The sequence below is a fragment of the Pyrgilauda ruficollis genome, unplaced genomic scaffold, assembly GCF_017590135.1.
Source record: "Pyrgilauda ruficollis isolate IOZ18807 unplaced genomic scaffold, ASM1759013v1 scaffold16, whole genome shotgun sequence".
Taxonomy (NCBI): domain Eukaryota; kingdom Metazoa; phylum Chordata; class Aves; order Passeriformes; family Passeridae; genus Pyrgilauda; species Pyrgilauda ruficollis.
The window spans coordinates 8,651,800-8,675,317 of NW_024514764.1; the positions used below are offsets into that span (position 1 = coordinate 8,651,800).

Consider the following 23,518-nt stretch of genomic DNA (forward strand, 5'->3'; position numbering starts at 1 on the left):
GCCACAAAATTTTAAATGGAAAAGCATATGTCTGTACTTATCTGATTCAGAATAACACAGTGAAATTAAACAAACCAATAGAGCCTAGCTACTATAAACTTGACCAAGGTTTTTAAAATTATTTGCCTTTTCATGGCTTTTGTGGCAAAACTGGTCTTCTGCAATGGAGAACTTAGATCTCTGTTGTTATTACAAAAAAAGTAATTATTAATACTAATTGCAATAACCTACACTATCTCCTTGTATTTTCTGTGTGCATGTGTGACTCAACAGTGTATATTTGTTACTAGGTGGATGTCCTGGGAGTATGCCCAACCAGGTATCAGCGAAAGGGTCCCATTCTTGTAAAGACAAGGGACTTAAACCTCTGCTCCCATCGCTCCTCTGGTTTGACTTCTGTGCAGTCTGTTGTTCTTCCTCATGTGTCAGTAAGTTTTGGAGAATGACACTGACTCTTGCTTTTGACTCATTTGAAGAGACTGTCTGCCCAAACTTGAGTTCTTAGCAAAGAAATGGTGAATATTATTTTCCGTGTAATGTCTGTTATTCACAGAATTTGTTTTAATGCAAATTTGCGTTGTAGTTGGTGAATGTTACAGTATAAATGCAAGAAGTTGTTAGGCACCTGGATGAAACTCTCATTAAAATATGTTACAGAGGTAAACTGAAAATAGTCTGCGGAAGGGAGGAATTGAGAGATGTAAGAAAAAATACATTAGAAAAAGAAAGTTATTATTTTTAGAAAACTTCCTAAAGATAGAAGATTTTCTAAATGCCAGACTTGAAACTTTCCAGTGTTGACAGAAAATACAGTCAATGTTTGTATCTTGTGCTATTTTTATTAGGTGAATATCACCTGTTTCTTGTATTGTAGTAGCTATTCATAATTTACCAGACTTTTGCTTTTTTTCTACTTTGCTGACCAAAAATACCTGATTAACTTTGAGGCTTTTTGAATTGAAATGAATTTACACCATTTGATGCTGACAGTTAATAGCAGTTTTTTCAGTGATGAAAAACTAGGCTAAAATAAGGAGTGGATTAACCTCCACAGGCTGGGCCGTGTCAGAGGTGTAGACAAGAGACTTCCCACTATCCCAGAACTGGAACCTTCTGTGACTTTGGGAGAGGAAAGATGGGGTAGGCTGACACAGGTCATCAAGAATATTCCTGAAGTATCTGTTTTTCTCAGTCTGAACAGCAGATTCTGTCCTCCCAGCTGGAATGTGTCCAGAGCATTAGGGATGGGGTCCTGGAGGAGGCCAAATGTACCGAGTCCGACCGCGTGACGCTGTTCCCTCAGCAGGGCAGTGGGGCAGAGACACGGACACGGTCCGCACTCAAACTCGTGCAAGTGGAAACAGAGACACTCCACAATAAAGGTGACTATGCTTCTGCTAAAGTAAATTTATTTCCTAGAAAAATATTGTGACTTTGTCTTGCCTGTGAGAACTCTTTGCACCCATGATTTTCACCTTTAGTTAAACTGCTTTAAAGTGGGTGTTTTTACAGGCTGGGCTGAGCTATCCCTTCTTAGGGGGCTTGGGCCTTACATAACAAAACTGTGTCGACCTCCAAAACTGCGTAGGTTTCCAAAAATGACAGTCTGTAACAGCTAGTTCCTCTTTATCTACTTTACATACTTCATGCCATTGTGTGCTGAGCATCAGCCTTCCCAGGTCTGTGGACAATTCCTATTTTTTATATAAATGGAGCCTAAATAATTGCAAGTCCTAATGGAGCTAAAGACATGCCATGTCTGAGAACTGTTTTAATTTTTGCTCCTTCTTTGCTCCATGTGTTTCTTCTTAGGAAAATAGTTTTACTGAAGTCAACAGGTGGCTTGCCTGAGGAATGATTTCAAAGTTGAACTATAAATGTTGACGAACATGTTTCTTGTCTGTTTCTAAATAGTTTTGTTCTTTTTTTAAAGGAACCCCCAAATTTCCAGGACACTTTGTTTGTAATTATGCCAATATAAGATAATAGGATTCTTCCTCAGGAAGAGGTTCAGAGCCAAGCCATTTATTTTAATTTGCACCTAGATCTTCTGTTCACTTTTTGAGTAGTTGAAGTATGGGACTAGTGATTAAATGACATTGGAAAAGGTAATGAATGTAAAGTAGCAGGGCCATACTAACAGATGGATGGGTGAAAAATAGGGCTTTTTTTATGTGTGTCTTTGTCTTGTTTCTTTGACTCTGTCTTTTGTGTCACACATGTCTTTATTCTGTTGTGTTCTTAAATTCAAGCTGACTGCACTTATATTAATAGTCATACAGGGAGAAATAAAGACTCAGAGAGAAACTTTCCCCTTGCATATAGGGTTAATGATTGCAAATGGCCACCAACCACCAGAGATGTTATTTTTCCTTTATTTTCCTTATTCCAGGGGACTCTGAGGATCTGTATGTGACCAGCATTCTCTATGAAAGGGAGGTGACTAACAGGGAGGTCACTGGTGCAAAAATGACTGAGCTGGTGTGGAAGCTTTGCTTAGCACACAGTGCTAGTTATGAGGTAAGCTGTACAGCCTCTGCTTCCTTGGGAAGCTCTTTGTGGGCTGAGAATTCTCCCACACAGAGAAGAGGTGACCAGGAGAGCAGCAATTTTGAAATACTGAAGCCTTTCATTGTTTTGGACATTTTTAAATGTAGAATTAGAAAAGAGAAAATTCTTTGAAATGTCATTTTCTTAGATAAGCAGTACATCACACTGAGGAGTTAAAACATCCTGTAGCCCCCTGAATATTAGGCAAAAGCAATTTTGAACTATATTCTAAGTTAATCTGAAAGAAAATGTCCCAAATTTTTGTTTTGCTGTGAAAAAACAAAAGCATATAAAATATCTGGTTTGAGTTGTCACTGGCAGTTTTGCTACTTTATAGTAAAACATGTCTTTTACAGCTTTAGTATGTAATACTACCCCTGGTAGTGCTGTTGTTTCCATGTTCATTGGAGTTCTGCTATCTTTATATTGCCTCATCCCCTCAAAACAGTTTGCACATGAAGCCCTTGCCTCTTGGTCTTGGCTGGTGGGTTCCTTGTCCTTCTGATGAACTCTAACAGCCGTCGTGTTTTCTGGAGATACTGCTTGGGTCCAGAGGGAATCTCTGCCCCCTAGACATTTTCATTGGTGAATGCTGCTGAGATAGGGTGGATCTTCTGGTCATGTGGAACAGGTAGTGGCTTAAGTAATTTTTATGATGACCATCATTCTAGGTGAGTGTGTCTGCCTGTCTCCTTAGCTCACTTGGGTGTTTTATTTTTTGTTGATACTGGCAGCAGCTGAATCAGCCAGGAATTGTCTCTGTTATCAAGAGCACCTATTGTGTACAATATAGAAGGATCAACAGATGATGGTGCTTAATCACTGTTCATATGAGATCAACTGGGGGCAAACAAAGGACACTTCATATCCCTTCATTATGCTTCAAATAGAGTGGTTCTTGCTAGTAGTGAAGCTCCTACAGAGAAAAATAAGGGAAAAAATGTAAACGTGAAAACAGAAGAAAAGTAATTTTTGATCAGGATATTACTAGAAAACAAGTATGGTCTAATGGGAGAGGCACTAAACAGGGCATTGGTGCCTCCATGAATTTGGCAGTGATGAGTTTAGTCAGCTCATTGCTGATATATTCCCTGTCCTCTGAGGTTCTTGTCAGATTGTTTGTACTTTGGAGCAAGGTTATTTCCTGTGCAGAGAGGCTGAGACCTCTCCTGTAAATGCACATAGGTACAGGTGATGTTAACAGAAAGCTTGAGACCCAGCGTGGAAGTCCCTCACCTTCCTTTGTTTAGATTAAGTCCCATGTCAAAGAACAGAAGCTCTTCCTGTCTTTCCCCTGAGCTGGACACAGATGCTGAGGGATGGAAGAGAGGCTTTATGGGGACTGGAGAAACGTGCAGTGCTGGATTGCAGCTCTGCAGTGATATCCTGGGTGTGTTCACCTTTCTCTTAGTGTCCCCTGTGATTCATGAGCACAGGTAGGTGTTCATGTTTTGTGTGTGAGACTTCAGGGCAAGGCACAGGGTGGAGCAGGATAAGTCACAGCTGCTGAAGCCAGCACCTTCAATCAGCTGTGACAAATTCCAGCCCCAGACCTTACTCCCAGGCTGTTAAATGGTCATAGTAGCTGACCTGGTATCACAACCTGACTAAAGCCTGGGCATGGGGCTGAGGAGAAAGTAGCAGGTGGCCTTTGTGAGTGTTGCAATATTTGGGATAGGCTTCTGTCTGAGTTATAAGCAGGTCTGCCTGAAACTCTCTTTTTGCTGCATGCTATGGAGACTGGGGCTGTGGAAGGCTAAGAGAGCCATACAATAATGGTTGGTGCTAATATAGAATAAGAGCAGACCTTCCTCATAGGGAAGGATAATGCTTGATTCCATGTGATTGTCAGTGTACAGCAGTATGAAATAGCATTTAGGCACAGACTAGAGGGTCACATACTGCCTGAAAAATGTTGAAGAAAGAAATTACTGCAGGAGACCTGAGCAACTTTATCTAAATCCTGCCTTCTGTGGAACACTCTTAATTCAATGTCTTTGAAAGAATGGTAGATCATTTTTCCCAGTGACAGTGGGATGTCACTTCTGCCTCCAGAAAGGCCTACTGACTTCATGTGTGGGAAATTTGTTTTTTAAATCACTAAGATTAGCACAAGTGGCTGCTGTCTGTGCCACTGCCTAAAGGAAAAGTGAATTATTCATCATGTGCCTGTCCCAGCAGAGAGTTTGATTGGTTGTCAACCATTTTCACTGTTTCAGGGTGTTCTTTCTGTGTGACCAGACATTTCAAAGAGAATCTTTATCATCCCTCATTTCAACCAATGAAATGTCCTTTGGGCCAAGAAAGAAGTTATGGGAATGCCCACAGTGTTGCTTGGGAGACAGCTGCACTGTTATGCATGTAGAGCTTGTTTGTCCCTTTATTGTTTGACTCTGAATGAGGTGAGATTATGCATTTCTTTCAGGACACAAGACCAAGAATAAATGGAAGGGAAACTCTCCAGCTCTGGGGAAAACAGTGAAGGGATGAGAAAATGGAGGTGGAGATGGTGTCATTTCCAAGGAAGCAAAGTTGTTGTTTAATTTTTTAATGCTATTATGAGACAAGATTGAATTTCAATGTGGATGTAGATTAGCTAATGGACCATTAAGTGAACAAGCTGCCTGCTGACAAAGAATGGAAAAGGGATGGGGAGATGGGACCCTCTCTTGAGAGAGGCTGAGAGAAGCCTGTCACACCACTTCTGCTGGGGCTGCATTTCCAGTGACTGGCTGGCTTTTGGTGCTTGGTCAGTAGCTCTGGTGAATGTGGCTGTGTATGCACTGAGCAAGGTGGGCAAGAGTATGTCAGATTTGCTTTGCCTTGTTCCTGGACCCCAGTCTGACCAAAAAAAAGTTTATTCTCAGGGCATGAGCTTTCATTTTTGGTTGGTTTTGATTTTTAGGGATTTTTTTCCTTGTAGGGCATTCTAATTGCTTGCTTCTACCTAGTTTCTTTTTTTTTTTTTTTTTTTTTTTTTTAATATGGCAGGTCTGCAGGTAGAAGGATAATCAAGCTTCTATGTAAAATAAAAGCCAGGCTTTCTTATGTTTCTTTCAGAGGTGGGAATAGGAGTCAGATTTGAATGCAGTTTGTTATTATGATACTACAAAGAGAAAAATTTGTAATGACAGCTCAATTTCAGTGCAGCCAACCTTAAAAAATGAAAACAGCCCACCTGGTTAGACAGTTCATTCTAAAGATTTATTATTAGAGAGTAAAAATAGCTGCTTCTCTGCAAAATTTTGCATGGAGTTATTAGATGAGAGCTTGTCTAGTCAGCAGGTATGAAGCAGAATGAAGTCAGTTTACAGTCTAAAATTGTATCACGTGAAAGTGCATCAGTCTGGCAGTTTTATCTTGACCTATGCTGCAGTTCCAGCTGATGGGCCACCTGGGCTCAGCAGCAGCTGCACACGCAGCTCCTTGGCAGGAGATCTGTGAGGATCCCCTGCCCCTCAGTAGATTGGCCTGTGGAAAAATGAACATAGCGCCCATGCTTTAGAAATGCTTTTAAAAAGATATTATTAGTCACTAGCTCCATAGTGTCCAGGCTTGGAATTTCTTTTTAAAATAGACCTCAGTGATAATGAGGGGATGGAATGGAATAGAAGGGAATGCATGTGGATCTATCTGAATTCTAGGTATGGAATTATAAATGTTAACAGAATGTTAATACATAAGTGGGGCATCACATATGAGAACTGGTTTTAATTTCATTAAATTCCATATTATTTCTAAGAATAATATCAATCCCAAAAGAATAAAACCATAAACTATATCTCTATTGGATCTGGCAAATTACTCCCTCAGCCTATCAGACAAAACAGTGAGAAATTACTCAGGCTTCTTACTGAAAGACAGCTTCTTGTTACTGAAAATGGCTTGGCAGTCTTAAATTAAAATTGAATGCTGGCACTGGGTTATTCCATGTTTTCATTGTTTTTGGGAGTAGCTCCTGGAAGGAAGGTCAGAAAGTCAAAGTAGGCCTGTCCCCAAACCTTTGGAAATGTGACTCAGTGAAATTAGACTTAGTATGATTTTTACGTGAAGAAGAATGTTTTCTTTGGAACCATAAATTTAGTCCTATGTCTAAGCCTTTCACATCTGAGGTGAATAAAGCATTGGAGTGAATCTGACATGGATGATGTTTAAAACTTACACATTATAAATTCACTTAACATGAACATACAAGATATTATATTGAACATTCTGCTAATTTTTCAAGTAATGAGATCTATCTTGTTTCTTGAACTTTGGATCAGGTCTCAGGGGAATACATCCGCATGCTATTTAGCATTTAAAATGCCAGGTAAAATAGCTGCTGTATGATGTAGCAACTCCTCTTAGTGAGAGAGAACAGCTCTTCTGCCTCTATGTTTCCAGCTAGTCCTCTACCTGCAGAGGTGAGGGCAGTTCTGCCTAGGCTTTTCCCCAGTAAGATGGGATAATTTCTCATGGCCCAAGGGTTCTCAAGTGAAACTTTTAAGTGTTGCCCAAAGCTCACTTAAATGATCTTTCACATAAACCTAAGATTAATATGCAGTTAGCTTGACCATTGTTTCATTTGTGTCAAAGCTATGTCAGCAGTTCTGGTCATAAATCAGGATCTTGCCATACAAAATCAGAGAAGATTGACAGTCTCTTCTGGATTGTAACCACACTGCTGCCTTTTGGTTTATTATTCATTTGTATGCCAGTGGTGTGTGTGGTGATCACTGAGGACTGTTGTCTGAGAGACTGACTGACATCCAAAGCAAAAGCCCTTCTCCATATGTGTTTGTAGTCTGGACAGAAAAGCAAATGAGGAAGGAATGTAAGGACACAGGGAAGAAAGGAGGGTTCAGTCTCAGGTAGATCAATGGCAATGCCAGCATAACCTCTTGTGCTCTGTTCTCTTAAGCTGGTTTCTGCACAGCAGGAATATTTCAATTGTGGTTGTGCACTTACAGACTGCAGACCTTTTCATGACTCTCGTGTTTGAGCTTCGACACCTTTCTCTTGAGGCCTTAAGAGCACTATGGCAAAGATCATCATTTAAGTGCAGAGACAATTGGTAAGTCTCCTTTAGTAATTGCAGTCGAAAATATACAGCAAAGAAATATTTTGCAAATATTTAAGTGTTTTAAATCTGTGCCCAAATGTTTGATTTAAATTTGGAGCATTTTAAAGGAATAATTTGTATTGCAGATCTTGTTTCTATAATAGGATGACAGTCTCTCCTCACTGAATGAATGTTATGTACAAAATAGACTTACCTATTCCCACAGCCAGATTTCCTGTTTCCAAAGCAATGTGAATGGGAAACCTGAGTCACGGCTTGGATGGAAATCGGTTCTGCTGCTTTTAAGCTTATGTTGCCATTTGTTATGAAAAAGCTGACCTGGATCTGTACCTTTAATGCCCTTAATAGTTGTGGTGCAGAGGAGACAGATGTTGGGCTGGAAGTATGGATGTGGTGGAGCTGCATCTTTCAGTAGCAGCTCGATCTCAGGAAGGTTTATGTCAATTGTAGAACTGTGGCTTTGAAGATCAAGACCCTATTTCTCTGCAGTCAGGAATAGTTCTGATCCAATGGTTTGAGACTTACCAGAAATACTAATCCAGTATTATTAAAATCAGTACATTTTTCTCCCTTCATAAAATTGAAAATAATGAAACAATTATTTTATGTGGTTTCAGTACAAAATGTCATCAGCCTATTTGAAATTAATGCTAAGGTTTGTGTTTGCAACACTATCTTTACTTGATGCAAAAGGGGCATATTTTGTTTTGGGTTAGGTTTATTTTCATCCTTTGATAAATAGTCATGCTAATATTCTTCAGTATTAGATAGTAATTAAACTACTCTGGCTCTTTTATATTACATTTAGACTAATTTTACTTGGACATGGTTATTAAATTTAGGAGTGAAAGAGAATCCCATGCAGATTACACTCTGATATTTTTACTCCATCTAGTTTAACTGCTTTCTAGTTAATACAAAAGTGTCCTTCCATCAGTATAGGAGGCAGGTACAGAATATTTACAGAGGGACTCTTAAGACCTGAAATACGTATTGTCTGTCATGCTGATGTAAGCTTTCCTCTTAGATAAGGTCTAAGAAAGCTCAGGAAATAAAAGCTAGTCAATTCAGTTTTAATATTTTAATTTGTTACTGCTGTTACAGGTGAAATGAAAGGTAAAAACCACCTTATTAAAAAGTCAGTGCTTTAAGGTACCTCAGTCTTTAGAAGTCAAACCTGGGATATGATGTGGCTCAATTCTCAGAGAAAGCAACCGAATATTTTCTTGAAAATCTGATTAGGGACTATTCTTGATGTGGCTCAATTCTCAGAGAAAGCAACCGAATATTTTCTTGAAAATCTGGTTAGGGACTATTCTTGAAACACCAATTCACTTCCATTGCATCCTGTCTGAAACATATTTCTATAAGGCCACTATACCAGAAGATAATATTGGTTTCTGTGGAATCTGGAATTTGCTAAGCCACTGGACTTTTATTTACTTTGAAAGAAGCCCAGTCTCAATGGACTTGTTATGTGATTCTTAAGTATTTTGGTCATTTTAGGGTTTTTTTTGTACTTTTTTCTTGTGTTACAGGCAACCATTAATAGATGCTCTCCCATCTTGTGCCACAGAGGCATGTGTTGTCCTAATGACAGACCTCATAGCTTCTGAAGAAGTTGAGGAAGACAAAGTAGAATATTTCTTCTGGTCATTAGCATTCATTCCTAATCCCACCTCGGGCATGATTGAATCTCTTGCTGTGAGTGGATGTTGTTTTTTCTTTTTTAATTTGTAGTGAATCTAGGTGGCTCATAAGTTTTATGTTTTACAGTAGCAGTCTTTTTCACAGATTTATACAAAGCTTTGTCCAGGTAATTTTGTTGAGGTTGAATTTGAGTATGTAAATATTTTGATACATTGACTGTTGTGGCATACCACAGATTATAATTCTCATTGCTTTTCTGAAACACCTTGTTCTTTTCTGGTTGTTTACAGCCTTTGCTGAAGTCACCTAGAGCAAGCCAGAGCTGCTTTTTGGGAATAACTGCTCTTGTACATAGGTTTTGCTCAGCTCACAGCTCCTGTGGTGTTGTACCTGCTGTGCAGAATGTGATGAGGACTCTTGGGAAATTTTTGGGAGGAAACTGTACCATGCAAGATTCAGAACATCTCAGCAAGGTATTGGTTGTACAGAGACACATGAAATAGGGCTTTACTTTTCTGTTCCCTTTATGATATAGAACTTGGTGAAAATGGTATTCATTGGATTTCCAGAAGCTTAGTAAATGAATATGCCTTGCTAGGAATGAGCTGATAAAGTTTTGTAATACAACAAGTGGAACCTCTCGGTATGGGTGTTTTTGTGTGTGGAAATAAAGAAAAGCCTTGGATTTCCTGATGAAGCGGACTTCATATCATTGAACAATATGAAGAACACATATCTGTTGACAAATTATTATTTTAATGTAGTTATTGTGTCCAGAAATCTATGTTGAATCACTAAAATGTCAAAATATCTGTGGTCAAATGGGACAAAATATCAAAGTACTTGAAAAACCTTTCCAGTACATAAAATTTGTGACTTTTGCTTTTCTGTTGCAATGTAGGCTTTTAAAAAAATGTTTTTGTATTCCCCCAGGTCTAAGGCAGGTTCAATTTACAAGTTCCATATGGCATTAGAATAGAACTGTGGACCATATTTGTCTTGTCCTCCCAGTAAAGCCAGGGTATAGGTGGTACAATAGGGGCTGCAGTAAACTCCCCATATTACCAGTAATCATTTTAAACAGATGTTTGCGCAGAAAATGCTAGTGCCATGAAATTCAATGTACAGCTGCCAGCACTTGGAGAGCTTTCTGTTCTACCTTGCTGTGCATTTCCAGATGCAGCTGGTGTTGAAAGCCATTGGAAATGCAGGACTGGCAGCGGCATCGCTGGCTCCTGCTTTGAGCTCGTGTGCTGCCCTGAGGAGCCATCCCATGGAAATCCGCCTCGCTGCCGTCCAGGCCTTCCGACGCGTGCCCTGCTCAGCCAGGGTGAGTCATTTACTGTCACAGGTGACTGATGGCTTCCTGCCACTGCCACAGATTTGGGACTTGGAATAGTTACAAAACACACAAATGGATAAGGAAGAAGAGTAGGCATGTTCCAGCAGAGCCCCTCTGCTGTTGGAGGAGAGGATAGAACCGCCCAGATGAGCAATCCTATAAAGAGCTTTGCTGCAGTTGAGGTAACACATCCAGTGACTGAGGCGGTGTTTGGGACTTCTTAACTAGGCACTTCTGTTGTGTGCCTTCTGTCTGCAGGGGATATGACTGAGAACCCACAGGACTTGATTTTTACCACAGTCTGTTTCACTGTTTAATTCTCTAAAACATAAAGTATTAATGTAAGAAGCGTGTTGTGATTTGCAATACACTGCCATAGTTAGAACATTTTGTTAAGTGTTTAATGAAAGAAAGTTCAAGACTTCTTTATCTCTAATACCTTGATAGAAGAATGGCAAAGCGAGGAGTGCTGGCCTGGGTAAAGCTGACAGTCTGCTCCAGAAGAATAAGAAGCTCCATGTGAACTTGCACTTGGAGAAGCACCTTTCTATGGCTTTTTAAAATTTAAAAATTCAGCATGGATTGGTGTGATTCCCTTGATCTGAAGTTATGAAGCTTGGCATTGCTCATTGGACATATTCAAAGTATCAAGTCTGTATGTTGTCATATACCCCATCTAGGGGTATATGTCTAGCAAATGAACTGCTGAATTGGGTGGACTGAGGCTGTTAAATGCTAATAAAAATGTTTGTATTATCACTCACCAGTTTCTTAATTCCTGGCAGTTCACAAAACATGTTATCTTGGTTGATACAGGGGAAATATTGAACAGAATAAATTTGTTGCTGGCCTGCTCTTTGATTGAGACCAAAAGTAATGATCTTAATAGCTTATGTACAAAACCCTGGCCATTGTTGTCTGTGTATTGGCTGTTGCATATTAGAGATACAACAGACAGGTCTCTTTATATGGTGGAATAAAACCATCCTTAGCAGTTGTGCTGGCAGGGGAGGCTCTGTGTTGCAGAGTCCTGTATAGATTTGTCTGTATAGGATTCAAGGTCATAATGACAGTTTGTTCAGGAAATTTGTGGATCAGGTAGTATAGACAACGCGTACATACATTTGTATCCATGTTACACAAGGTGACTTTGTCAGGTATAAGGCAATAGCTATAAATATAGCAATAGCTCTTTGAGAATGAAAAACCCACCAGGACCTGAAAGTGCACGAGGTGTTCCAGGGGAGTGAATCGTAATTGTCTTTATCTTTTGTGTTTTTCTCTTAGAATGCTATATTAGTTCAGCTGTATCAAGCAACCGATGAAGATGTGGAAATAAGAATTGCTGCTTATTATATAGCAATGAAATGTCCACATGAAGATTTATTTAAACAAGTACAGAAAACTTTGCTGAAAGAGACATCCAGCCAAGGTCAGCCAAGCATCTCCTGAAGTTTTATATGTTCCTAATTGTTACTTCAATATGACATTTACTTTGCAGGTGTAATGGTACCAATCTATATAAATTTTTATTTAATCTCAATGCTTTGTAGATTGTTTCGAAGTAATTGTTTGTATGATTGTAACATTTTATATTGAAATTGTGATACCATTACTTTAGCAATAGTAAGAACTGACTTTTCATAGAATTAGTTCCTTCTACTGGCAGCATTTAATTCACTGAAGGCTCCTGAGAAGGATATATGGAAGAGCTTTGATGCTCAGTGCATTAGAAATACAAATTCATGACTGCAAATTGCATTTTGTAGAGAAAGAAGGAAGTGGCAGAAAAAAATGTTATGATATACTAAAATGGTTTCACCACATTCAGTGAAGGATACCTGTAGACTAATCCCTTGCATTTACATCTGTCGAGAAGAAGCAAACATGAGAAGGGTATCTGTAAGATTGTTTGCAGGCAGATGAAAGCAGGCTCTGTCTGCACTGTGTCTGGATCCTGGCCAGCTCTGCCTTGGAGCTGGTATCCATTTCCCAGGATATTATGTCCAGACCAGTGTGTCCTGCAGTGATTGTGAGTTCAGGCTCAGCATTGTGTTCACCTGCTGATGTGGCTTGTGCTTTGGAGGGCACTCATTCCTCTCTGTTCAGAGTTCAGACAGAGCATCCACCTCCAAAATCCTGTCAAGGTGTACCCTCGGTGACTCTTCCTGGTGACTCCATGTAGCAAATTTAATTTGTCTGATTTATGAAGGAGCTCTACAAGTCCATCCAAAATGTTCTGTGTTTCAAACAATTTAATGCAGTACTCATGAATATTCTTAATTTATTTTGTTTGTCTTTTGTTGATGTGACAGCTATATAATTTATATAATAAACTTTTGAATAATGAGTGCTTTTGAAGGCATAGGGCACGTGTTAGTTTTTAGTTCCACATTCAGGAAATGAAAATTGAAAAGAAGTTGTATTGTGAAAAATGCAGTTGCATCATTATTGAGTGTCTGTGCATTGAACTAGCACTGGAGCCTAATATCTTTTATCTTCAAGAGACAAAGAAGCCTCTATTCAGGAACCAGACTCCAGAACACATGGGAAATATTTGCCCCCATGACACAGCACATACATGGCCAAACTGGGACTCCACAGTGTCATGCAGAATTACTAATTACTAATCACAATTGTTTAGTTGTATGTGCCCTTTTTTTTTATTTAAGGTGCTGTTGCAGTAGGTGCATCAGACTGATTTTAATCATGCTGAAAATGAATGGATTCTGTTGTGGTCAGGGGAATGGCTTAGAATTAATGGTGGTATAAAAAAATTTTCCTTTATCTGTTTTTAAGACTCCTGTAATTTTTCTGGTTTCCACATGCTTTTCTTTGTTGAATTTTAGTGGGCTCCTTTGTTTGGAGTCATCTCTCTCAGCTCTTGGAGACAGATGACCCATTGAAGGAGCACCTTCGAGATTCTATTCCTGATGAAATCCTTAGCAAAGATTTTGACTGGGAGACATGGAAATATTCCTCATACTCTGATGTCACGTTTCACTCAGGTATGTGGAGTTGTAGAATTTAATACTTTGTAGCATATGCATTATTAACATCCCACATGGCTTTTCTGACCCTTTACATATTGCTCCAGAGAACTTTGATTTTTATGATTTAATGCTATCCAAATATGCAAATGTAAGCTTGATTCTGCTTTGACCTTAATTGGGCATATGAAATGTATTTCCAGCAAACCAGATATGATACACCTTTGCCCCTTATGAGAGAGGAGACTAGGAACCAATGAACACTTAAGATTATTTTTGTGAACATCAACTTCCTTTGCAGCAGCAGGGGACTGGGATGTTTTTTCTTCTCCTGATCCATGTGCTGTCCTTGATATAAGGAAAGTTTCTTCCTGTTTTACTATCTGTTCATTTATTTTCAGTGAAAACTCTAGATGATGTTTTTCAGATTACATTTTGATTTTCTCTCCATTTCCTCCAGTGCATTTATATATCTTATGTATTATAAACACTTTCCTTTCGATGTTAGTGAGATAATACCCAGTAATATCCAGTAAATACGGAATTCCAGTCAATGGAAGTTACTTACAGTAATGACTTTGCTGTATTAAAAAGTTAAATAGTTTCACCTATTGACAATGTTTCATTCACCATCTTCTTATTGAGTGGAGTAACAGTTTTCCAAAGAATTATGAATTTTGCAAAATATATGTGAACAGCTGATCTCCAGCTGACAGACATCTGTTTTCCATTGCAGCTGGTGCCGGTGCAAACATGGAAGCATCAGTGGTCTTTTCTCCTATATCTTTTCTACCACGATCAATCATGACAAATTTGACTGTTCACTTCATGGGACAGGCTATAAATCTCCTGGAGGCAAGTTTACGGATTTTTTAATTGTGGGAGTTTTTTATCCCCCTCCTCAAGTGACATTTGATACATTGAAGTACAAAGCATTTTCTGTTTTCCTGTAGCAGTTCCTTTAGCAAAATGTGCTTTTCACTGCTGTAGCAGAGTTGCCTCAGACTGGGGAGTCCTTTGTGTAATGAGCTTAGTCAGAATAAAAGCACTGTCGCTCTGCTAGTGCCATGCACTAGGAAAGTGACTTATACTCATCTCTTGTTGATTCAAATGAAACATTAAAGTCAGTGCTTCCTAGACACTGCTCTAGCTCCTGTTTAGGACAGTAAGATTCCTTTTCTTGATGTCTTGATCCATTGGAAAATGGATTGACTTGGGCACACTGTTGCTTTAATACAAAGACAGACTCATTTGTACTTAGCTGAAGTCACTGTTCTAGTGTCATTTACCTTCCAGTACTTGGCACATTTCAATGACCTGCCTGTGACCTCATCATCTTTACCTGCTTGCCAGGTAACAATGTGCACAAGAAAGAACGAAAGTATTTAATGTAGCCTTCAGATCTCAAGTTTAAGTTTGCACGAAAACAAAATTTTTTTTTCAGTGCCTCATACCCTGGATTTATTAGTAATAATTACTAAATAATAGTAATAGTGTGTTAGTAATTCTGTTTTAAGTAAACTTCCAAACAGAATCTTATTCCAGAGCATGAAAAGGATGTGTTAGTGTTTTCCAGCCAAAATACAGTTTTTGACATGCCAAAATAGCAGTATCCCCTTTTGGCCCATCATGGTGTAAATGGACCTCAGTAACTGAAGGAAAAAGGATTTTTGTTTTGGACTGAGCTTTACGTATCTAATTGTTTTGGGAAGATTTAGTACTGGAATATTCAGTATTGAATGCTGAAGAAGGTAGAATGCTAAACTTTGTAGACTACTGTGATTTTGCTTGGCAAATTTTCTGTGTTGCTTATATCTGGTTCAATATTTGATTTTCTGCTTTAGAACTGGCCATGGCCTATACATGTCACTGTTAGGCTTTTCACTGCTGCATGTTTTTCACTAGGTTGGTGTACGAGCGGAGAATGCTGAAACGCTCATAGAGAAGGGTTTTGGGCCAAAATCTTCTATTTTCAGTGACTATTTTTTTGGAAACACTGATGAAGCAAGCCACAAGTCAGAAACTCCAGTAGAAACAGCAGAGAAAGTCAAGCAGAGGAACCCGACTTTGAAGCGATATAGCCCCACTGATCATCTTGTGAGCAAGTCCGGCAAGCCAAAGCTGAGAAAAACAAACCAAAATTGTCTTGGGAGAAAATACAGTAAGATGAATGAGCTAGTCAAAAAGGTAACTGAATCTGTAGATCTTGGAAAAATGAATGACATTTCCCAGTCAAACACAGGGCCCCATGTCACACTGGACAAGTGCTCTGGATTACTGTGACTCCCTTGCATAAAGCACACGTAACTCGTTCTGCTCACTTGGGGAGAATTTAACAGCTGCAGAAAATATGGAGCAGCAAAGAGCCAGATCTTTAGGGTTTTTTCAGATTATTTTATTGTCTTAAAACAATGACACTCAACCATGGGATTATGTTGCCTGTGTTTTGGGCTTCCTCTCATTATTTTGAGCTCTGGTCCCTTTATGCTGATGTCCTTTTGTCAATTGACTGCTGTGACACTGTAAACAGCTGCTTGATGTTGAGTTCCTGAGTCCTGTTGTTTGCAATCTGACTTCCCAGTTTGATGTCAAATGTTACATTGATGCTTTGTGAATTTACTCATTTTTGGAGAGAGCTATGTTTTATGTACGCAACAGGAAAGCTCTGAGAATTTACTTCAGTTGTTGATGTATTAGCTGGAAAAATCAGGGACTGTGATTAATTTAGTTTGTCTTAGATCATCTCTCTTCTTGGACTCATCTTCTTAGGGTTTCTTCTTAGAGATTAAGCTCATGATCATGTTTTGTTGCTGTGGTATCAATTGTAAGGACAGAAAATGTGAAATTTTTACTTCCTAGCAGTTTATTTAGCAACTAAGGCATCCCTAATGTTGTTTTAAGATTGTATTTTTTCAAAGCTTCATCTGTTTGTGGATATGTATTGTAATACTTCTCCTTTGGCTGTCATGTTAGGACTGGACATGACCAGTGTTTATAGTGGCAACCAGCTTGTGTGCTGTGGAGCTCAAGTGTAGCTGGAAAGAACATCTACTAATCCAGGGTCTTAAGTGGTCTCCAAAGTACTTGTAAAAGGAAGGTTTAATGTTTCTTTACTAATAGCATAGCCTGCATTGAGGAATTGTTTATTGTGAGTGTGAAAGAAAATTATAACACACTTTCTTTTTTTATCATGCCAGTTCACTGAGAGAACAGTAAAAAAGGAGGCGTTGAAATGTGAGCTAAGCGTGAAAATCTTTGGAAATGAACTTAGCTTCTTAGATTGTGAAGATTTAAGAAAACAAATGAAACATTATTCCTTAAATCTGGCTGAGTTGGCTGTCAAACTTCTGAAGGTAAAAGGAGCCTTTTTTCTATTTGAAAGTAAATATCTTGAGAAACTGCCTTCTGACAGATATGTTAAAGATACAAAATATTACTTGTTGTTTTTCTAAATTGAACTCTAGAAGACACCAGTGTGTATTTGGTTTAAACAGCATTCAGTACATGAGGCAAAGATTTGTTCTGCTAATGGTTCTTACTTCATGCTTCTCTCATTCAAATCCATCCATGCTTAAATGCAAATTCTTTTTTTAACTGGAGTAGGACTGGTGTCTGACTCGTGCCATGGCCATAGGCAGGCTTTGGGCTGCTTTCTTCTTTATGTCCCAGAGCAACTCAGGTAAAAACACAATAGACAGATGCAGTCAAAAGTTATATCTGGCAAATTTATTGAATGCTAACTCTATTATGCAAAATAATATCCTGGGTTTTGTTTGGGTTTTGTTCACCACAGGGGCAGGAGGTCCAGTTCAATAAAAGGATGAGCTTGGCCACTGAAGAGCTGCAGTTTCCAGCAATTTCAGGCTTTCCTGTTCAACTGGCAGTCAATGCCTCAGCAGCAATCAACATAAAAATCAAAGGAAGTGCTGATTTCAAACAACAGTCCAATTTCTTTCTAAATGGATATATCAAGCCAAGGTAGTAAATGCTGCAAATGTGTCCCTTTGACATGTCTCTAATGTAAAGTAGCAATTCCTGATGTGAAAGTTTTGTGTGAATGCCTATTAATTAATTAGGAGATTCCTGAAGAACAAAAGCAGTAATCATCCTTCTGTTGCTGAGTGGTTGCCATGGTGTGAGGGCAGCAGTGCTTTCATGTCCTGCCTGTCTGGTTTTGAACTCTTGCTGTGTTTTTCCAGTACTGGTTTAAGCTGACTATTCCTCTCTATCTCTAAATGAAACTCCTGATGATTTTTGGGAATGTTTTACATGTGACAAGTGGATTTTTCTTGGGATCAAATAATGCTGTTACAGGTTATGGATGCACAAACCAGTGGAGGATTTAACTGTGTTTCCTTACCTGGCTATTTTGGCTTTTGTACATACTGAATACATTACTAAACTTTGTTAAGTGCTGTACAGACGGGGAGAAATTTGCCTTGTGATAGTCAGTTCAAATTGCTTTCCCTTTCTTAATATTTTGTGCTGAAAGCTGCATTCAGATCCCCTCCTTAGGAGATAAAGTAGAGCTATAATTCATGTCAGAAAGTGTGTGTTGGTGTACATGCAATCTTTTCAGTTATTTCCTGAAACAAAATAGTTCATGATTTTAATCATAAAATGTACTGTGTTGCAGTATCAAATGCTGTGTATTTATTGAAGAGGTTTAAATTGTGCTTTAAAAAGAAACTGGATTTCATAGAAGGATATGTATATGAATCTTTCAACAGTGCATTTGTTCAGCTTTCTGTCCAAATGGGAATTGTGGGGACTCTGGGACAAGCTGGCCTAAAGTGGTTAACAGGAATGAGGACATCTACTAGTCTTGATGGGGGGATCCAGGTGAAGAAAGGCAAAGAGCTCAAAGTTTTCTTGAACACTCCAGAAGAATTTATGGAGATAATTAATTTCAGGTAAGATTAAGCACAGCCATCTTCAGAAACAGTAACTGTTAACTTTCTTGAATATAACTGACAATTTTGTTTAGATACTGCTGTAACTTCAGCATAATTGGTTTTAAGTTATTGTTCAAAATTCTTGGTTGTAGCTCTAAAGTCTACTTCAGAATGGTGGATGAGACAGAAGATATAGATGTTTTCCAAGTCCACACAGAAACCAGATCCTGCACTAGGGAGGAAGGTGAGTCCAGCTATTATGTTTGTCTTAGAAAGGCATTCTGAAATATCCATAACAGATCATTTTATTCACTAGAGTTTCTTTTTTCACATATTTTCTCTAAAAGGTCTACAGTGCAATGTTCATTTTCATGTTTTCTTTGTTTGCTGTTCTAATTGAATGTTCAACTGTTGTCTTCCACTAGTATCTGAGATTATTGGCTGGCAGCTGTGTTCTGAAATGTCCTATCCTGACCCAGCCAGTGGTTTGGTTTTCCCCCTCACTGGACCTTTGAGAGTGGCTGTGACATTAACTAAGCAAGACAGAGGCCTGCAGCAGTACGTGGTGGAAGCTGCCTATAACTACATAGCTCAGGTACCACTGGCACGCTGGGCTCTGGCTTTAGTTGCAGTTTTCTGTTCTGGTGTATCTCAGTACTGCATATTCAACCCTCTGCATTCCAAGTTCTATGTTATTGTTCATTCCATTCCCAATATATGGGAAGATATGTTGAGCACAAATTACTGATGCTGATAAGAAGTATATACTCTTTTTATCTATTATCCTTTCTTTCTTTCAGGAGAATTCATGGATCCCTAGTGAAGCTGTCTTTCACTTCTTCCTTGGGACTCCAAAGTCAGACTTGAAAAGAGATGTTGGTGTTGACTTAAGTTTTAGTGTCCCACAGAAGAAATTCAGAATCCAATTTATACAACCTAAGAAAAAAATTGAGATTGATGGTAGGTTTTTCAGCTAAGAGCCTGATCATCAGCTAATACCAGTTAGGAGAATTTAATTACAATTAACTGAGAAATATCAGCATATTTCACTCACTAATCCAATGCTGAAACTACATTATTATGTGATAACTGTCAGTTTACTGTTTTAGGTAGCAGCCATTCCCAATGGGGTTTTCATCTTGGTTAAGACTATATTTTGCACAGTCAGAGGTACAGTACCTGGTTCCTAAAATCATATTAGAGAAGAAAGCTGTTATCAGGATTAATGAATTGAAGGTTAAAGAATATGGTGCATTGTTCTGACATCTTTTACATATGCTGATCTTGCCTTACTGTTTCAATTTGCTGTGTTCTGTTAGTTATGAGATGATATTTGTTGCTGAATCAGTGAAGTACTGACTATGATATTGTAATGCATTGTAATAAAAAATAACATTTTAATCACAGTGTGACATAGAATTCAGAATCTATAAACCCATTGAGGAAATATAAACTGATACATTAATGGTAATAATATAGACAACGAATTTCAGCTTCTTTGGCTTGCTGGTCAAGTGATGTTTTGTGTTGATATATTCAACCATATGATGTATTTAGAATTTTTTTTTTATCCCAGTTATTTCCAAATGGGTTGCAAGGAAGCTTTACCAACACTGTGCAAAGCTTTGTGTGCAGAGTGTTCTGAGCTCCTGAAATGTCTCCACAGCACGACACAACTTACAAGTTTTAGCACAGGCCTAAAGGAAGTGCAAAAATCAATTCCAGAACTAAGCTGTTTTTGTTGGAGACAGCTTCATTGCCTCTTCTCAATTATTCTCCTCAGAATATCTTTTCAAAAATACTAGTTTATTCTGAAGACACCTTGCAAAATGCCTTTGCAAATTCTGATCCTAACTTTTTTTCCTTTGAGCTGATATTTACGTTTTTAATCTCTCTGTATCTATTGTTTATAACAAGAATAACTATCATTTCAAGTACAGTCTTATGAAGCATCACTGAAAGTAAAGAGTTTTCTTTTTCTCCAAGGGAGGATTGAGTTTTCTAAAAATTCCCGAGTTGGATACCTGGAGCTGATAGTGGATGACCGAGATGTGTATTACATTAAGGTATGTTTGCATTTTGTGAGGTCTCCTTCTAGCATGAATACTTACATAAAAGCACAGAAAAGAAGGGCAGGGAAAATACACATATTGAAGAGCAGTTTTGTGAGCAGTCCATCAGAGAAATTACCAGTTCTCCGTATTACATATTTTCGAGATAGATTCAGTGCTAAATTTCAACTTAGATCTCTGTGAGACTGCCAGTATTTTCATTAACACCCTAATAATTTCTGGCCTGGTATTGTAACATTTGTAGTGATTTCAGTCCTAAAACCAGCAGAAGCTGAAGGAAGTAGCATCTTGCACCACTGTGACCTCTGTGTAACTGGAAAAACAAATCCATCCTTCCTCCCCATTATTTATCAATGGCAAGTTTTAGGCTTTGTGAGGTGCGGAAGGTTTGTTGTTAGATGTATAGAAAAACATTCTTCCTCCTCTCATCTCATTTCTGAAACACCCAAGTCTATACTATTGCTTACTTAAAACTTATGTTGTTGAGTGACTTGGGGTTTGCTTTTTGATTTGTTTGTTTCTTCTAGGGAATGGCAGATTTGCAAATGCTGAGTGGAGAGCAGAGATACATGACCCAGCTGGAGGTAAAGCTGATAAAGCAAAGCAGTCCTATCATTTTGTCAGGAAACATCACTAAACAGCTTGGCAAGAAGATAGCTTTTTCAGTATCTCTGAATAATTTGTTGAAGGAAGCTGCATTTCTTTCAGGTTAGAGGACAGTAAGTATTTGCCTTATAAATGCAGGTTCTGGAACTGTTATTTGTTAGGGTTATCTGGTTTTGGACACTTATTCCTTAAATTCCAAGTCCATAAAGACTGCTTTTTAAAATTACTATCCTGCATAAATTAATACAAATATATATATATATATATTTCAGAATAGAAGAAATTTTAAAATAGGTCTGTTTTGAATTATTGTTGGAAAGGGTAGAGGAAATAATATAAAAGGAATTACTTGATAAAAACATGCCAAAAAAGAGCAGCTGTTTTTCACTTTTGTTAATACAAAACAATGCAGAGACACATATTTGTAGCTGAATGTCTTAAGACCTGCTGTTCTAAAAATCATGAAGACTTTTTTTCTCATAAATAAGCTAAGAGAAAAATACAAGAGAAAGTATCAGAAAGAGAGCCTTAATATTTGTATAACATCAATACATTAAAATTAAAATACAGAAATGAGGAATGCAGAAGGCAGTTTGTTTTTTGGAAGATGATCTTTTGGTGAAGTTTTCATCTTTAGCTTTCACATGGATTGCCAGTGACTGTATCCAAGCCAGTTCTGGTCTGATTTCAAACTCCTAGCACCTGGGAAAACTTGGCTGCACCAGTTGTGCTGCTGCAAAGCCACAGGCTTGCTCTGACTTTATGTAGAGGTGAACATATGTGTTCACACCTTAGGGCTTAGTTAATTAAAAGATCTGTCTGTCTGAATTTATTTCCTTTGAGAAGCAGCTTTGGCTGCATGCATTTCAGTAAGCTTGAAGCAGGTTGTGAGAAGTGTGGTCTGCAGGCCACACTGGAGATGGAGAAGGACACTGAACATCTAGCTTTGTGTCTTTTTATCTGTACACTACACAGGAAATTCATAATGGTGGAGAGACTGAATGCCCTTTTGGTTTTCCCAGCTGTAGTATTCCTTTGATAGCTGAAGTAACTTCAAGTTCTACCATTGCATAATAATTTCTCTTCTTTCTCTAGCACTTCTGGAGCAAAAGGTTGATGATAAGCTGAGACAATACTCGTTGGAAGGGGAGGCTCACCTTCCAGGTGTTCTTGGAGTTCACGCTGTCGCTCTTCTCCAGCAGCACGAGGGATTGTGGTCTCATGGTCTGCAGATAAAATATGGACTCCTAGGTACACTGAAAAACAGGGAAAGAAAAAGTATTCTGTATTATTCGCTTTTCCTACGAGATTTTCCTTTGTGTTTAGAACACAGTAGAGAGATTTCAGTTAATTTTTAAACTGTGATCTAAAATTTGGAACAAGTTTCTCTTTTCAGTTGGATAAACTTTACTCTTTGAGTCTACATATAAGAACAATTTTTTTAAATGGGCTTTTCACAAGCATACCCATCATTAGATTAAAAATCACTTTTTCAGTGAGAACTGCTCCTAATTAATTTGTGTTTTCAGATGATTGCATGCATGCACTCAATAATATGAGGGGTGGTTTCTAGGAAGCAGCTGGCTTTGCTCCCCTGGCTGCAATATAGGAATTGTGTTAATTTTGTGGGACAAAGCAGGTGACCATCAGTGCAGTTATATCAAAGTATTGAATCCTTGTAGTAGCTAATAATGATAAATGTTATAGGGGGATGGTTTATGCTACCTCTGTTGCACCTTCAGAGAGTAGCAATATGAGTAATAAAGTTTTCTTAAACCTATGCAGGCATGACCCCATAATTTTGCTAACAATGGCTCACTGATCACAGAATCTTATAAACAACAATCAAAACACACCTAAACACTTAAACAGTACCTTAAGATGCCTGGCCACAGCTGTGTAATTTGCAGTTAGATACTTGGAGCATAGTTACACTTTAGTTTAAACCCAGTTTAGTTTAGTTTAAACCCAGTTTGACAGCTATTCCACCTGAAGTGTTCAACAAATACTTCCTTGGAGAAGAGTTGGATTTTTCATTTTAAAAAGTAATCCTAGTTATTAGGTGGAACTTCAAATTCATTATTTTAATTTTCTTCTCAGTGTCCAGAAGGGCGGGAAGTTCTTTTTTATTTTTTTTTTTAAGATGAAATGTCATGTAATATTATGTGATACCAAGAAAGCTGCAAAGCTTGATCATGATTACTTTGCAGTTCTTTTACTTCAACCAGGTAAAATTCTGTTTAAGTAATGATGTTTATGCTTTCCTTTGGATTTGTAGGATGAATCAACAAGTATATAGCTGTAAAAATAAACGAATCTCACTTTGATGTTCTGAAAAATAGAAGTCT

General features: G+C 38.2%; 1 protein-coding gene across 1 annotated transcript in view; it reads left to right on the top strand.

Moving 5' to 3' along the window:
• Positions 1-23,518, top strand: part of LOC121350673 — a 78,441-nt gene that overhangs the window by 7,734 nt on the left and 47,189 nt on the right. The window contains exons 3-23 of the mRNA XM_041462188.1: positions 291-428; positions 1,193-1,402; positions 1,482-1,584; positions 2,393-2,520; positions 7,503-7,606; positions 9,154-9,319; positions 9,556-9,738; positions 10,443-10,595; positions 11,895-12,039; positions 13,457-13,615; positions 14,334-14,452; positions 15,503-15,784; positions 16,795-16,950; positions 17,391-17,575; positions 18,328-18,510; positions 18,645-18,736; positions 18,918-19,087; positions 19,293-19,452; positions 20,479-20,558; positions 21,092-21,272; positions 22,266-22,421. Of these exons, the coding sequence (XP_041318122.1) occupies positions 291-428; positions 1,193-1,402; positions 1,482-1,584; positions 2,393-2,520; positions 7,503-7,606; positions 9,154-9,319; positions 9,556-9,738; positions 10,443-10,595; positions 11,895-12,039; positions 13,457-13,615; positions 14,334-14,452; positions 15,503-15,784; positions 16,795-16,950; positions 17,391-17,575; positions 18,328-18,510; positions 18,645-18,736; positions 18,918-19,087; positions 19,293-19,452; positions 20,479-20,558; positions 21,092-21,272; positions 22,266-22,421 (3,253 nt within the window). The remainder of the gene's footprint in view (positions 1-290; positions 429-1,192; positions 1,403-1,481; positions 1,585-2,392; positions 2,521-7,502; positions 7,607-9,153; positions 9,320-9,555; positions 9,739-10,442; positions 10,596-11,894; positions 12,040-13,456; positions 13,616-14,333; positions 14,453-15,502; positions 15,785-16,794; positions 16,951-17,390; positions 17,576-18,327; positions 18,511-18,644; positions 18,737-18,917; positions 19,088-19,292; positions 19,453-20,478; positions 20,559-21,091; positions 21,273-22,265; positions 22,422-23,518) is intronic.